This window comes from Heteronotia binoei, chromosome 17, assembly GCF_032191835.1.
Source record: "Heteronotia binoei isolate CCM8104 ecotype False Entrance Well chromosome 17, APGP_CSIRO_Hbin_v1, whole genome shotgun sequence".
Taxonomy (NCBI): Eukaryota; Metazoa; Chordata; class Lepidosauria; order Squamata; family Gekkonidae; genus Heteronotia; species Heteronotia binoei.
This window is the reverse complement of record NC_083239.1, coordinates 4,588,747-4,605,950: the sequence shown is the minus strand read 5'-3', so window position 1 is coordinate 4,605,950 and position 17,204 is coordinate 4,588,747. Positions and strand designations below refer to the sequence as shown.

Below are 17,204 nucleotides of genomic sequence, written 5' to 3'. Positions count from 1 at the left end.
TATTTGTTTGTTTGTTGAAGTTTTGACCACCCTTCCCAATAACTGGGCACAAGGAGGTTCACAGCAAATTAAATTTCAGAACAAGTAAAACCAAATTAAATGACAGCAGAAACATTTCAGTACCCTAAAAACAAGATGGCATCAACTCTAGGTTGTGCCACTATCTTGCGGGGTGGTGGTGGTGACAATAGAAGTGGGAGTGCCAGATGTAAACCATAGCTGTCTTCAACCAAATACCTGGTGAAACATCTCTACCTTACAGGCCCTGCAGAATGGTAGTAATTCCCACAGGGCCCAGTTGGAAATTGGCAGTTCCACCAGATTGGGGACAGGGCAGAAAAGGCCCTGGCCTGAGTCAAGGACAGCCAGTTCTCTCTCAGGCTGGGGGCCACCAGTGGATGTTGGTCACTAGAGTGCAAGGCCCTCTTGGAGATATACCAGGAGAGGCGGTCATGAAGGTATGTGGGTCCCTGGCCATGAAGGGGCTTTAAGGTTGATACCGTCAAGTCCCCAATGCTGACAATAATGATATCCTTTGTGTTTTCAAATAGATTCATTTATTGTAGATAGAGTAGGACATATCACTGACGAGACAGTGAGAAGACTGAATAAGGAAAGCAGAGCAAGCATTATATAGATGGGTACTAGCCATTAGCAAACGCCGGTAACATTCAAACCTAAAGACTATAAGGTTATAATAACATTGATTGTTTACTACAGAGTTCTACAGAGCACTCAGGAACTGATAAGAGGCTTGAGAAAAAGCAGGGAAGCATGAGAGGCTTTGACTGCTCACATTCTTCTGAAAACACAACACAGGACTGACTCATAACCCAAGGGCTGTAATTCAGCAGAAGCTGTAAACCAAATAAGATGAAAGGACCAGGGACTTGACATACTGCCCCCCTAAGTGGCCCCCCCCCGGGGTTTGAAGGGATATTTCTTGTAAAACTGCCGAATTAATAACGGAGCCTTGACCTAGTCTGAAATGACCCACTATTCGTGGGATGGGGAGAAATGCAACCATCTAATCAATAATAAGAGTCCCTTGTTTAATCTTGGCATCCAGGATTTCTTTCATTTTGTGGTGGGTTTCGATCCCCTACTGAAATCGGGTCTGGAGCGTCTGTGCGAGGGTGCCACTTTGATCCACCTGGGTCCCTGCAGAGTAGGCTAGAATGGAAAACAGGATGTACTTTGCTAAACATTTTAGGCAATTCCAGGTTTGACAGTCACTTTATTTATTACCCTTTTGATGTGTAAAGGTCCCAGAAACTTGTATGCTAGTTTTTTAGAAGGCTGATGCAAAGGTAGATTTTTTGTAGACAGAAACACTGTATCTCCCACTTTAAAATCATAAGTCAGGGAATTATGTTTATCATAGTGTTTTTTGTAAGTCTCTTTAGACACCTCCAGATTAGTTTGGATAATCTTCTAAGAGTCACTGAGTTTGGATCACCACTGCTCAAAATTCGAAGGAGACTTGGATGTTTCTCCCCCCGGAAGGAGGGGGAACAGCTTTCCTTCATAGCCCTTCACTATAGTCATAGGGGATGCTTTAGTAGAGCTGTGTACACTGTTATTATATCCATACTCTGCAAAAGGCAGCAGCCCCGCCCTGTCTAATTGTTGATGATTTATTGTTGTTGTTGTTCAGTTGCAGTCTAGTCCAACTCTTTATGACCTCATGGACAAAGTCACACCAGGCCCTCCTGTCTTCCACCATCCTCCAAAGTCTGCTCAAATTCGTGTTTTTACATCAGTAACACTGTCCAGCCATCTCATCTTTTGCCCTCCCCTTCTTCTTTTGCCTTCTGTCTTTCCTAGCATCAGGATCTTCTCCAGAGAGTGCTCCCTTCTCATTTGGTGGCCAAAGTATTTGAGCTTCAGCTTCAGCATCTGACCTTCCAGGGAACAGTCTGGGTTGATTCCCCTTAGGACTGGCTGATTTGATCTTCTTGCAGTCCAAGGGACTCTCAAGAGTCTTCTCTAGCACCACAGCTCAAAAGCATCTATTCTTCTGCACTCAGCCTTCCTTATGGTCCAACTCTCACAGCAATACGTTACTACTGGGAATACCATCGCTTTGACTATACAGACTTTTGTTGGCAGGGTGATGTCTCTACTTTTTATTATTCTGCCCAAGTTTGCCATAGCTGTCCTCCCAAGGAGCAAACGTCTTTTAATTTCATGGCTACAGTCACCATCTGCAGTGATCTTGGATCCCAGAAATGTGAAGTCTGTCACTACTTCCATGTCTTCCCCTTCTATTTGCCAAGGTGTGATTGGGCCAGATGCCATGATCTTAGTTTTTTTGATGTTGAGTTTCAAGGCTGCTTTTGTGCTCCTCTTTCACCCTCAACATGAGGTTCTTTAGGTCCTTCTCACTTTCTGCCATTAGAGTGGTGTCATCTGCATATCTGAGATCGTTGATGTTTTTCCCGGCAATCTTAATTCCGGCTTGTGCTTCATTCAGGCCAGCATTCCGCATGATGTACTCTGCATATAAATTAAATAAGCAGGGTGACAATATACACCCTTGTTGAACTCCTTTTCTTATTCTAAACCAATCCTGTTCTCACAGTTGCTTCTTGACCCTTATACAGGTTTCTCAGGAGACATGTGAGGTGGTCTGGTACTCCCATCTCTTTAAGGACTTGCCACAGTTCGTTGTGATCCACACAATCAAAGGATTTAACATAGTCAATGAAGCAGAAATAGACGTTTTTCTGATACTCCCATGCTTTCTCCCTAATCCATCGAATGTTGGCAATTTGATCTCTAATTCCTCTATCTCTCTGAAACCCAGCTTGAAGTTCTAGTAGTTCCCGATCTACATCCTGCTGAAGCCTAGCTTGTAGGATCTTTAACATGACCTTGCTGGCATGTGAAATGATTGCAATGGTGTGATAGTTTGAACATTCCTTGGCATTGCCCTTCTTTGGGATTGAAATGTAAACTGATCTTTTCCAATCCTGTGGCCACTGTTGTGTTTTCCAAATTTGTTGACATAATGTGTGCATCACTTTAACAGCATCATCTTTTAGGACTTTGAATAGCTAAACTGGGATACCATCATCTCCACTCACTTTGTTGTTAGTAATGCTTTCTAAAGCCCATTTGACTTCACACTGCAGGATGTCTGCCTCAAGGTCATCGATTTCACTGACATGGTTGTCAAGTACATTGAGATTCTTCTTGTATAATTCTTCTGTGTATTCTTGCCACCTCTTCCTGATCTATTCTGCTACTGTTAGGTCCCTACCACTTTTGTCCTTTATCATGGCCATCTTTGCACAAAACGTTCCCTTGATTTCTCTAATTTTCTTGAAGAGATCTCTTGTCCTTCCCATTCTATTTTTTTCCTCTATTGCTTTGCATTGTTCCTTCAGGAAGGCCTCCTTATCTCTTCTTGCCGTTCTCTGGAATTCTACATTCAGTTGGGTGAATCTTTCCTTTTCACCTTTGCCTTTTGCTTTCCTTATTTCCTCAGCTATTTGTAAAGCCTCATCAGACAGCCACTTTGCTTTCTTGCATTTCTTTTTCTTTGGGATGGTGCTGATTGCTGCCTTCTGTACAATGTCACGAACCTCCATCCAAAGTTCTTCAGGCACTCTGTCTATCAACTCTAGTTCTTTAAACCAATTCTTCACTTCCACTGTATATTCATAAGGGATGTGATCAAAGTAAAACCTGAATGGCCTAATGCTTCTTCAGTTTAAGTCATGAGTAATGAGGAGCTCATGATCTGAGCCGCAGTCAGCTCCAGGTCTTGTTTTTGCTGACGGTAAGGAGCTTCTCCATCTTTGCAGAGTATATAATCAATTTGATTTCTGTGTTGCCCATCAGGTGATGTCCACATGTAGAGTCGCCTTTTAAGTTATTAGAAGAATGTGTTCGCTTTGACCAGCTTGTTCTCTTGACAAAACTCTATTAACCTTTGCCTGGCTTCATTTTGTTCTCCAAGGCCAAACTTGTCCATTGTTCCAGTTACCTTTTGACTTCCCACTTCAGCATTCCAGTCCCCTATGATGAGGTCATCTTTTTTTGGCGTTAATTCTAGAAGGTGTTGTAGATCTTCATAGAACTGGTCCACTTCAGCCTCTTCGGCGTCAGTGGTTGGGGCATAGACTTGGATTACTGTGATATTGAATGGTTTGCCTTGGATACGGACCGAGATCATTCTGTCATTTTTGAGATTGTATCCCATTACTGCCTTCCTCACTCTCTTGTTAATTATAAAGGCCACACCATTTCTTCTACGGAACTCTTGGCCACAATAATAGATGTAGTGATCCTCTGAGTTAAATTCACCCATTCCTGTCCATTTTAGTTCACTGATTCCCAAGATGTCGATGTTCAATCTTGCCATCTCTTGTTTGACCACATCTAGCTTACCTTGATTCATAGATCTTACATTCCACGTTCCGATGCAATATTGTTCTTTGCAGTATCGGACTGTTCTTTCACCATCAGACACATCCACAGCTGAACGTCCTTTCGGCTTTGGCCCAGCCGCTTCACTCTTTCTGTGGTTACTTGAATGCTCTTCCCCAGTAGCATATTGGGCGCCTTCTGACCTGAGGGGCTCATTTTCCAGCGCAATATCTTTTAGCCTTTTGTTTCTGTACATGGGGTTTCTTGGCAAGGGTACTGGAGTGGTTTGCCATTTCCTTCTCCGGTGGATCACATTTAGTCTGGGTTCTGTGGCCTGTCCATTTTGGGTGACCCTGCATGGCATAGCCCACAGCCTGATCCAATATGGCTTTTCTTATGTTCTTATGTTAAGCCTCTCACATTACACCTAGTATCACTTCCTTACAGTCCCAGACCTCCTGTTTCAGCAAGAAGGCAAAGTGTTGCATCGCAACCCGTAATTTTTACATCTAATAACATGGGTCATTCAGCCATGACATTCTCACTGAAAGTGTTCCATGTATTAGAAAATGCACATAATCCAAGTACAAGGCATATGAACGAAGCTTAGTGGAAACAATTTACAGTGGTTGTGCAGAGAGATGGTGTCATACCAGAGACTGCCACTGCCATATGTTTTCTCCAACATAGTTCCATAGTTCCACTGGAGAGCCAGTTTGGTGTAGTGGTTAAGTGTGTGGACTCTTATCTGGGAGAACCGGGTTTTGATTCCCCACTCCTCCACTTGCACCTGCTGGAATTGCCTTGGGTCAGCCATAGCTCTGGCAGAAGTTGTCCTTGAAAGGGCAGCTGCTGGTGGAGCCCTCTCCAGCCCCACTCACCTCACAGGGTGTCTGTTGTAGGGGAGGAAGGGAAAGGAGATTTTGAGCTGCTCAGAGACTCTTCGGAGTAGAGGGCGGGATATAAATCCAATACCTTCATCTACCTCACAGGGTGTCTGTTGTGGGGGGGGGGGGAGGGAAAGGAGATTGTGAGCCGCTCTGAGACTCTTCGGAGTGGAGGGCGGGATATAAATCCAATACCTTCATCTACCTCACAGGGTGTCTGTTGTAGGGGGGGGGGGGAAGGGAAAGGAGATTGTGAGCTGCTCTGAGACTCTTCAGAGTGGAGGGCGGGATATAAATCCAATATCTTCAATATCTTCTTCTAAAAAGTTCAGGACTTTGTTTCTCATCATTGAAGGTCCATTTATCAGCAATTTCAGTTGTTTACATCCTTGTGAATTCTAGCACTATATTCTCACATTCTGACAAAATCTTTCCTCAAAGGACTATTTAGACTGAACCTATCAATTAAACTGATTGTTCCGGAATGGAGTCTGTCATCGGTCCTGTCTCAGTCGATGGGGAGACCAACTGAGCCTATGGCTAAGGCACCTCTTCAGTTACTTTCCTGGAAGGCATGCTTTTTAGTAGCTGTCACGTCAGTAAGGAGATGTAGTGAGTTAGCTGCGTTTATGGCTGACCTGCCATATACAAGGTTTCACAAGGACATGGTTGTGCTTTGGCATGGTCCCTCATTTTGTCCCAAGATTATATCCCTGTTTCACTTATCCCAGGAAACAGTTCTTCCTACTTTTTCCCCACACCCAGTTGATGAAGCCTCAAAAGCTTTGCATACCTTTTATGTGATAAGGGATTTGTCATTCTACTTAGACCATGCATGGGCCTTCTGTAAGGACCTGAACCTGTGGTTAACGTCTAGTATATCTTTATGTTATCGATTAGCAAAACAACTGCTGCCCATTCACCTGACTGCCCACTCCACCAGGGCTATGTTGACATCATCTGCTTTCATTTGTGGTGCTTTCATCTGTGCTGCATCCACATGGTCTTCCCAAGCAACAGTTATTTTGCATCATGAGTCTATGTAAGGGCATGTAAAAATGCAGTTTTTGGGCAGAAAGTTCTGCATTTTCTGTTTTCTTGTTGGAAGTGTTTAAGTAACCTGTAAAAATAAAACACAGTTCTGATTGCATCGGGGTGGTTCGTTGTGACAGTAATATTTACTCAATCAGAGCATTCTTCCACAGATCTGGATGTTAAAATCTACAATTGCTACTGTCAGCACCCACCATCCAGTAATTATTAGCTTGTCAGTCACCCAAGTGCGGGACTGCACAGACACCTCAAAGAAGATAAATAGGTTGCTTACTTGTAATGGATGATCTTCAATTAGTTGTCTGTGCAGTCAGACATGCCCACCCAGCCATCCTCACAGCTGACATCTTTCATCTACTTACCTGCTTGATGGAATTTACCAATGGCAGTGGATTGGAACTGAGCGGGAGCGCGTCTTTCCTCTGCTCCAGACATGCACACTTGCTGCCTGTTCCACAAAACTGAGGAAAGGGCACGAGACGAATGGCATTAGAACTCTGCAAACTCCAAAATGGACCCTGCTAAGGTGCAATAGCCAGTGTTTCAGTTTCAGTTTATTTCAATTTATATCCCGCCCTTCCCGCCGAAGCGGCTCAGGGTGGCTCACAACATATAAAATCTAACATAAAGTTTGGCTTTAAAATACATCAATTTTACGACGACGGCTTTAAAAATACATCAATTTAGACAATTTAAAACAGTAGAATAATAAAACATATCGAACAAGCGATCTGCCAAAATGATACACTACAACCTTCCATAAAGTTTCCAATGTCAGTTAGTTATAGGCCAGCCGGAAGAGGGCTGGCTTGCAGGCCCTGCGGAACTGCCCAAGGTTTTTTGTAAATCAGTGGGGGGGAGGGGGTGTGAACACTTGTTTTAAATTTCAATAGATCTATAGTGCCCTCCCAGTATTTAAGTGTAATTGTACCTGGCCTAAGGTTTAGTGCATTTGCACTAGCAGTTCCGCGGAGTGAGCTTTATGTCTAAAGGCTCTCTTAACCCTCTCCACAGGAAGAGGGGTGGAACTGAATCCCATTATTTGAGGATTGTGTAAATTGTTATACAGTTTTTTACTTTGTTCTTTTTTTCCTACCAAAGGATATAGTAAGTATTTAGAGTTTTGTTTATTCTGGTTGTATAAGGAACTATCCAGAAAGGCTGTCATACTGAGTTATACGTAAGAAAGTTGAAGTATACTGAGTACAAAAATGTCTAACCATATAAAAACAATATCTTGGAACTGCAGAGGTCTAGGTAATTGTATAAAAGTTAAGAGAATTTCAAACCTTATGTATAAAATGAAAGCCAACATTTTGTGTCTACAAGAAACTCATTGCAAGAAAGTGAGCGATCCCATTTTAAAATCGAAATGGTTCTCGCAAAGCTTTCAAGCCCCAGGCTCATCCAAGGCGAGAGGAGTTGCCATATTGGTTTCTAAAAACACCCCCTTCCAATGTGAAAAAACCCTAGTGGACCCCCATGGCAGATTTCTGTTTCTCAATGGTATTTTAGATGGTTCACCTTTAACTATAGCGTCAGTATATGCCCCAAACAACAACCAAATGGAATTCTTGGAGACTGTTTTTTCAAAACTAAATGAGTTCAAAAAGGGGGAAATAGTGTTGGGAGGTGATCTTAACCAAATAGATGATCCCAAATTAGATAAAACTTATAAAAATAGATTGGAGGCCAAAAGAATACAAAACTTACCTAAATTACAACCATTATTTTTAAAACATGATCTGAATGATGTATGGAGAACGCTAAACCCAGGAGTAAAACAATATTCCTTTTTTCCCCCGGCCCACAACACCTACTCTCGCATTGACTACATACTCATGTCTAGTGGTTTGTTACAGTACATAACTGAGGCCGATATTGGCTCCCAAAATTTGTCTGACCATTCAACTATTTCAGTTTCTATGGACTTAAATAACAAAGACAACACCAGCCGCTCATGGTCCTTAAATTCTTTATTATTAAATGACAAAAGTTTTTGTGATTTAGTTGAGAAACAGATTGTAGAATATTTTCATTTTAATAGTTCATGTGGGGTGAAACAGGAAATTGTGTGGGACGCATTTAAAGCGGTCATGCGGGGTAATCTCCTCTCTCTGGCATCTCACTATAAAAGAGAAAAACAAAAGACCATTGGTGATCTACAAAATAAAATTAAAACTTTAGAGCTGAGACACATGCGATTTGGTGGTAAAAAAACTGGAATTTGAACGCAAAAAATTAGCTCTACTAGAAACTTCCCAAATCCAAAAACAATTAATGTATATAAAACAGAGATATATTACTAAATCCCCCAAATACTTAAAACTTCTCAAAAACAGAATAGCCAAAAAACAAAACTCTTCATTAATCCACGCTATAAAATCCCCAAAAGGTGAGCTTCATTTAAAATCAAAAGAGATTACGGCACAATTCCTAGCATATTATAAAGAACTTTATAGTTCTAACAACCCACAGATGAGTAACATCAATGATTTTCTAAATAAAATTAATTTCAAATCCAAAATCTCTGAAGACCACTTAAATTTTTTGGAAAAGCCTATTGAGAGTATAGAACTGCAGCAAAACATAAAGACTATGAAAAATAATAAGGCTCCAGGAAATGATGGCTTGACATCAGAATTCTACAAAAAATTCTTACCAAACATACTGGTACCTCTCTTGAATACATGTAATTCAGTGCTTACCAGAGGCTCTATGCCTGACTCATGGAAGGAAGCAAGAGTAATAGTCCTACCCAAACCAGATAAAGATAAATTGAATGTAAGCTCATATAGACCAATTTCTATACTCAACCATGATTTTAAAATTTTTCCCTCTGCATTAGCGGCTAGACTAAACAAAATCATCGCTAACTACATTGATAAGGACCAAGCTGGATTTATTCCAGAAAGGTCAATAACGGACAACATTAGGAAAACTTTGAATATTATTAATTTTTGTACACACTAAAACAGAGGCGGTCATGCTTTCTCTTGATGCCGAAAAAGCCTTTGACAAGGTGGAAATCCCTTTTCTAAAGGCGGTCCTTGCAAAGATGGGTTTTGGCCCTAATTTTTTACGTTCAATACAAGCCATTTATGCAGAACCTAAAGCTTTTTTGTCTATTAACAATTATAATTCCAGGTGTTGGACACTTTCTAGAGGTACGAGACAAGGCTGCCCCTTGTCCCCAATTTTGTTTGCCTTGTCCCTAGAACCCCTAGCTATGGCTGTGAGATCTGATCCAGATATAAAGGGAGTGCCTATCGGCTCCCATAAAACTTCATACAAACTAAGTCTGTTTGCTGACGATATGATGTTCTACTGCACAAACCCCATGCCGTCATTAAACAAATTAATTTCTTTAATTGAAGACTTTGGAAGAGTGTCAGGGTTCACAATAAACTTTCAGAAATCAGAAATATAGCCTATTTGGTTGAAACCTGACTTGGAATCCAAATTAAAAGTCGCTTTTCATTTCAAATGGGTGAAATCTCACATTAGACATCTAGGTATTTTAATCCCTTTGGACCTGCAAAATCTTTTTAGGGTCAATTTTGATCCCCTGCTAAAAGATATTTCAACATCTTTTAATAACTGTGAGAAACTGGTACTGAGCCTATTAGAAAAAAATAGAACAAATTAAAGTCTTTATCCTTCCAAAATTCTTATTTTTATTTCAAAATCTCCCCATTGCTATTAAATTAGAAAGTTTTAAAAAATGGAAAGCCCTATTTCTAGATTTTATATGGGGGAAAAAAAAAACATAGGATAGCCTACTCGACCTTAGTGAAACCTTTATCACAGGGTGGACTGGCACTCCCAGACTTGGAAAAATATTATTTGGTGGCACAACTAAAATATATTTTACTATACGCAGCTCCTCAAATTGACAAAGACTGGGTGTCTATTGAACAATCCTATATAGAACCTAAGTTGCTATATGAAATAATCTGGAATAAGCCTACGTCACCTAACTTAAATCTTCAATTCAATCCGTTTTTGAAAGTAACTCTGAATATATGGGATAGATATAGAAACCTATTAGCACCAAATCCATCCCCTGCTACAGTTTTTTTGGGTCAGGACTGGTTTCCTGCAGCAAAAGACTCTGCAAGTTTCAAGTACTGGAAAATGGCTGGCGTGCTCAGATTTAAACAACTAATTATTAATAATCAAATGAGATCTTTAAAAAATCTGGAAAAAAGTACCTTTTTCAGGTAAACTGGTTGCAATATATTCAGCTACACCATCTACTTCACAATCCTAACATTATTTCTCAATTAAATAGACCCCTGAGTGCATTTGAGGAAGCTATGATGGATTCGTCTCCCAAACTGAAAGGAAAGACAGCAGTTATTTATAAAGAATTAAGCAATCTAAACCAACCCCAAGAAAGTTCCATCATGAAAGCATGGAATAAAGATTGTGGAACTACTTTTACTCCAGAAAGCTGGACTAAACTATGGTCTTTATATTTATTCCATATTCCCATTTTGAACTTAAGGCTACAAAACTTTAAAATATTCTCTAGATGGTACCTGACTCCGCTACGTATATATTATGCTAAAAGATCAAAAGACGCCAAATGCTGGAGAGGGTGTGGTCTCTTAGGCTCCTTTATACATTGCTGGTGGGAATGCCCAGTGGTAAGGGAATTCTGGAGGAAAATTCTGCCCACTATTGAACACATAATTGCTCATAAAGTTCCCTTTACTCCAGACTCCATATTACTCAACCTTTGGAAAAACATAGAAGTGCCTAGTCATAAGAGTGAATTGGCTGCATTACTTATCTTAGCAGCAAAATTAATAATAGCCCAACACTGGAAGGCGTCTATATTACCTGCTAAACGTGCTTGGTTTTTAAAAATTTGGGACCTAGTAGTGATGGATAAACTGGCTACTACCATAAGAATTTCTGAAACATCTGATACAGGTCAGGTAAAAAACTTGTTTGTGGAAAAATGGTTCCTTTTTTTTAATTATGTACATTCTGAACAAAATATACTGTGTAAATTACCGGACAAGTACTTGAATTTTGCTTTATATTAGAATTATACTCTGCTTGACATGTTCTGTAATATGATGGCTCATGGATAGATTCTATGTTTGTTAGTGTTATAGTTGATGTTTATTAAACGATGTATATGTTATTGTTTTAATAAAAATTTGAAATTGGAAAAAAAGTATTATTATTATTATTATTATTATTATTATTATTATTATTATTATTATTATTATTATTATTATTATTATTATTATTGGTGTGTCTGTGTAAGTGGCAGCCAGCAGGAGACCAGAAGGGACGTGACATGGGGTGGTGGCTCTTAGTAGATAGTGTGGGAAGCATAGAACCATGTTGCTCTCATGGGAACATTGAGAAAAGTAACTCCAAATGTTACATAAGTCCTAGGGGTATTTGTCTTCAATCAAAAGTACAGATTCCCTACTATTTTCCTTCGGCATGCTTTCCTTAGGTACCTCTAATTGAAAATAAGCAGTGCCTTTTTTTTGTGTGTTGTACAGGTACTCCGAAAGTACAGTGTCAATCTGTCCGAAGAGGAGTTTTTCCACATCTTGGAATATTACGACAAAGCATTAACTTCCCAAATCTCCTACAATGAATTCCTCAGAGCATTTCTGCAGTAGGAGGAGGAGAGCTATCTCCCAGTCTTGAAAGATTTGTACACAAGAGCAATGCGATTACCAAAATTAATTTCTTCAGCTCAATTTAATAAAACTATATAAATCCAATCTCTGGATTAAACAGTTCATCCGAAATTTTATGAAGCCGACACAGGGAGAACCGTGCAGAAATGTTTCAGTTGTTGGGCTTGTTCATTTTTAAATCCATTTAACTGGGGGAAACTGAGAACAAAATTCTTCCAGCTTTAGTTTCTTTAAATTAAAATGTTTTATTAAGAAAATGAATTCTAAAAGGCAGACCATTCAACACATTCTGCTGTAATTTTCCAGTTTATGTTCAGTACCTTATTATTCTGTATTATTCAGTTTGGTGTAGTGGTTAAGTGTGCGGACTCTTATCTGGGAGAACCGGGTTTGATTCCCACTCCTCCACTTGCACCTGCTGGAATGGCCTTGGGTCAGCCATAGCTCTGGCAGAGGTTGTCCTTGAAAGGGCAGCTGCTGTGAGAGCCCTCTCCAGCCCCACCCACCTCACAGGGTGTCTGTTGTGGGGGAGGAAGGGAAAGGAGATTGTGAGCCGCTCTGAGACTCTTCGGAGTGGAGGGCGGGATATAAATCCAATATCTTCATCTACCTCACAGGGTGTCTGTTGTGGAGGAGGAAGGGAAAGGAGATTGTGAGCCGCTCTGAGACTCTTCAGAGTGGAGGGCGAGATATAAATCCAATATCTTCTTCTACCTCACAGGGTGTCTGTTGTGGGGGAGGAAGGGAAAGGAGATTGTGAGCCGCTCTGAGACTCTTTGGAGTGGAGGGCGGGATATAAATCCAATATCTTCATCTATCTTCTATCTAACTAGATATCTCAGAATCCATCTGCTATAATAAACACAGAATAAGGTGTGTTTAGCTCTGTTGAACTGATGGTCCGCATCAGGCAATTTATTAATCCAAGATCCAACCCTCCCTTCATATCAGAAGCACTGGGTGCTGGGTAAAGTGCTGTCAAGTTGCAGTTGTTTTAATGTGACTCCAGCAAGGCAAGTGAGAACAATAATAATAATAATAATAAATTTTATTTGTACCCCGCCCTCCCCTGCCGAAGCAGGATACAAGAGATGGTTCACCATTGCCTTCCTCTGGACAATCTTCCTTGGTAGTCTCTCTTCCAAGTATCAACCCTGCTTAGCTTCCAAGATCTGATGAGATCAGGCTATACCACACTGCCTTCCCTCCCATCAAAAGCTCTCCACATCCAAATTATTGATTTCTGACATTTTGGAATAGTTGGATTTGGAACCCTTCCAGAATGACAAATTATTCTGGTGCCTCATCAATCTGGTTTTGGTTTCGAAGGCAGCTGGGGGAGTGAGGGGAATGACCCTGCTTCAGCAGGTATGTAGGAAACTGGGAACTCAGCCATAGGCCCTTGAGGAGCATTTTTGTGCTGCTTTTACTTTCCACTAGTCATTGCACCTTCTTGATGGCTTTGGAAGAATGTTCTTATTCTGTGTAAGTATAGCTGTTTGCCTGAGGTATGATTCCATTGTCTGGAGCAGAATGAACAATAGATAGGCAGGAGAACAATTTGGCTTGTATCTGCTAGAAAGGCCGGGGGGGGGGGGGGGCGGAGATAGACTCAGAGGCTATGCCTTTCTCCCCCAATAGGCAGCAAGCCAGCTTTGCTAGACCGCAGGGGAAGAAGCTTCATCCCCCAACATGCACCAAATTAGATGTGTTGCGAAAGACAACTGCAGATGTCTGAAGTGCCTGTTATTTCAAGGAAAGCAACCAGGAACCATGAAGTATTTCCCCCATTCTCTGGATTGCTATTAAAGTAAATCAGCCTGTCATAGTCACTTAAAAAGCAAGCAATGGGGTGCTGTTTTTAAACAACACCAGAGTGGGAAAGGTATGGGCACACCTGTCTTGTTGCACATTTGACTTAGCTGTTTGAAGCATATTTTTTTACTCTGCTTGGCTGAATTCTGGACTCAGAGCTGAACTGGGAGAAAAATTCCAGTCTTGGGCAGGCAAGAGCAGCATTTAGCGCCCTCGTAAGTGAATGCTGCTGTTCAGGATCCTAGGAAAGAAGAATCCAATCCATGCCTCCTACAACGCACTTTTTAAAGAGAAAGGGGAGAAGATCTGCCTAGGATTAGTGAGGTGGATGACTTCGGTAAGAACTTCTTGTAGCCTTTTAAGAACTTGTTTGCAGTTGGAAGGAGTTGCAGGCAAAAATGTGTGAATCTATTGGAACAACTATCAGACTGACGGCCTAAGATAACTGACTAGATTCATTTTGAGGTTAATGTGACTCGATATAAAAAAAATTATATTCAACCACCTATGAACTCAGATTTGCAGGAAGGAATATATGGATGTCATTTGTGTGTGTGGAGGGGAGGGGGTTACCTAGCCTTAGGAAGGGTGGGTTGTTTCAAAAAGGTATTTTAAAAGGTCATATTTAAAATGCCTATTGGTGCCAGAATTATTCCAAAAACACAGGGTGTTTTCGCACTTACGTTTTACTGGCGCGAAGACCCTCCTCACGCCGGCGGATCTGCAGTGATTTCGCACTAGAAGCGCCGGCGCAGCCCATTGCGCCGGTTACTTCCGTCGCTAAGCCAGCGCAAACGGAAACCGCCAAGAAGCAGGAAAACGTTTGCGCTGGCTTAGCGACGGAAGTAGCCGGCTCTTTGGGCTGCGCCGGCGCTTCTAGTGCGAAATCACTGCAGATCCGCCGGCGTGAGGAGGGTCTTCGCGCCAGTAAAACGTAAGTGCGAAAACACCCACAGACTAAATCTTATTGAAGTTAATGACCAGCTTTTCTTGTTCAGACTAAGATTATCCCTTTTATATCTCTATCTTGATTAGTCACCTCTAGGCATGGGCCTATTCATGGTTTGTTCCAAACTGGTTCATTTGATCGTGTCATACCCAAACAGGAAAATGAACTGGCTTTTTTCCTCAGTATGTCATTTGGCTCATGTTTGTTTGTTTTTTCCAGACATCCTTTGGTTTATTTTTCCAGAATTCTAGTGTAGAGTGATTTCCCAGCTCCCTGCCACTTCAGGTCAATTTCTTGGTCAAGGAAAGCTGCCCTGTCCCTTCAAGTCAGTTTCACTCCCCGCCCCCCAATCAGATAGCTTGTATTACCCATGATTCTATTGATTCATGGAAGCAATAACTGTGAACAAAGGAATGCAGCTTTATTCAACTTTAACAGAAATTACAGTGAGAATCCCTCACTCACCCAGTGAGCTTTAGATGGAAAAAGAAATGTCTACTTCATATGAACATATGAAGCTGCCTTATACTGAATCAGACCCTTGGTCCATCAAAGTCAGTATTGTCTTCTCAGACTGGCAGCAGCTCTCCAGGGTCTCAAGCTGAGGTTTTTCACACCTATTTGCCTGGATCCTTTTTAGTTGGAGATGCCGGGGATTGAACCTGGGACCTTCTGCTTCCCAAGCAGATGCTCTACCACTGAGCCACCGTCCCTCCCCTACTTCACAAGGCCATCAGTCTTCCAAGGAACCAGACTGGGTCCAGAACGGGATGTGAAGCCTCTCTGCAGCCTTCAGGCAGCTCAGAAGTCCCTTCCTCCTCTTCCAAGCTGCCTTCTCTGCTCGAAGCCATACTCTTCCTCTCTCCTCTGGAAGCTTCTTCTGTCAGGCGATGGAGACTCAAGGCCGTGTTCATTGATACAAATGGACACTTTATTTGGAAACTCATTGCGAGATACAGAAGTTGAGACTAATGCCAGAGACTGGGGGTCCCTGGGTCTTATGGAATCCTACATCAAAGTATTATCTAAACAAAAGTGATTCTCATAACAAAAGAAACTGAAAGTGCAAACTTTCACATGAGAGCTCCCCCTTATCTCTTTGCCTAAAAGAGGATGCTGGCCGGACATGGTATCTATTAACGGCCACATTCTTTTACTCCTTTCACACTCTGCACAAGGTTAACACTTCAAACAGTGTCTCTTTGATATGCATGCTAGCTACAATACAACAAAGGCTTTTGGGGTTAGTATGAAGAGTCCATTTGGTTAGTACTATATGGCTTTTCTTATAGGAAAGTTACAGAGCCTGACATCTTCTCCCTTTGAAGCTGCCTCTTGAAACCTCCGCCTTTCTCTAAGCTGCCTGCTTCTTATCTACACAGTCCTCTCATCCCAGGTATTCTTCATTTACAGTGTAGAATTTAACTCCCCGATGCCCTGGGACTGCTATTCACATGGAGAAGGGCTGTATGGCTCACCACCTATCTCCTCCTCTACATGGGGCTGCCCCTGTGCCGAACTCGGAAATTGCAGTTGGTGCAGAATGCCGCAGCCCGGCTGTTATTGGGGCTCCCAAGATGGGAGCACATTTGGCCGGGTCTTTGGGTTCTGCACTGGCTGCCAATAACATACCGAGTCTGGTACAAGGTGCTGGTCATTACCTTTAAAGCCCTATATGGCCTAGGACCTGCCTACCTGAAGGACCGTCTCTCCCCACATGTTCCCCAGAGAGTACTGAGACCGGGAACACAAAATCTTCTCGTTATCCCTGGGCCAAAGAAGCCCGCTTAAAATCTACTAGGGACAGGGCCTTCTCTGTTATGGCCCCTTCATGGTGGAACCAGCTGCCGGAGGAGGTGAGGGCCCTGTGGGACCTTACTCAGTTCCGCAGGGCCTGTAAACCCTCTTCCGGCTGGCTTACACCTAAATGGCATAGGAAACTAAGTGTAGTTCTATCAGATTCTTGTTATTCATACTGCCGCAATGCTTAAATGTTTATATGTTTTAAATGTTTTAAATGTTTAAATGTCTTAAATACCTAACTTAAAATTTTATGTTTGATTTATCTGTTGTAAGCCGCCCTGAGCCACCTTGGTGGGAAGGGCGGGATACAAATCATAAAATAAATAAATAATAAATAAATAAAATTGTAATTTTCATTACATAGCTAAGAGCCTAGCAGCTGATCAGCCACGAGTGAAACTGACCAGCTGGCTTCCCTTTCTTTCCCCAGCTTGACATACTCCTAGGAGAGCAGTTTACCGGGGGCACCTGCTTTGGGGGGGCTGTAGCTTGGCCCCAAAATCCAATTTACACTAAACTTGGAGAGCAGGTAGAGGAGTGTCTGCTGAAGAGTTTGCTGCAGTTTTGGCATCTCTAGCCTACTGGAGAGGGCGTTCTACACCTTCCTGAACCAATAAACCATGAAATGGTTTGGGAAATTTAAAA

General features: G+C 41.7%; 1 protein-coding gene across 1 annotated transcript in view; it reads left to right on the top strand.

Moving 5' to 3' along the window:
• EFCAB6 (EF-hand calcium binding domain 6) overlaps nt 1-12,009 on the top strand; it is a 268,908-nt gene extending 256,899 nt beyond the window's left edge. The window contains exon 38 of the mRNA XM_060258537.1: nt 11,849-12,009. Within this exon, the coding sequence (XP_060114520.1) occupies nt 11,849-11,971 (123 nt within the window). The 3' untranslated portion in view covers nt 11,972-12,009. The remainder of the gene's footprint in view (nt 1-11,848) is intronic.
• The last annotated feature ends 5,195 nt before the right edge of the window (nt 12,010-17,204 follow it).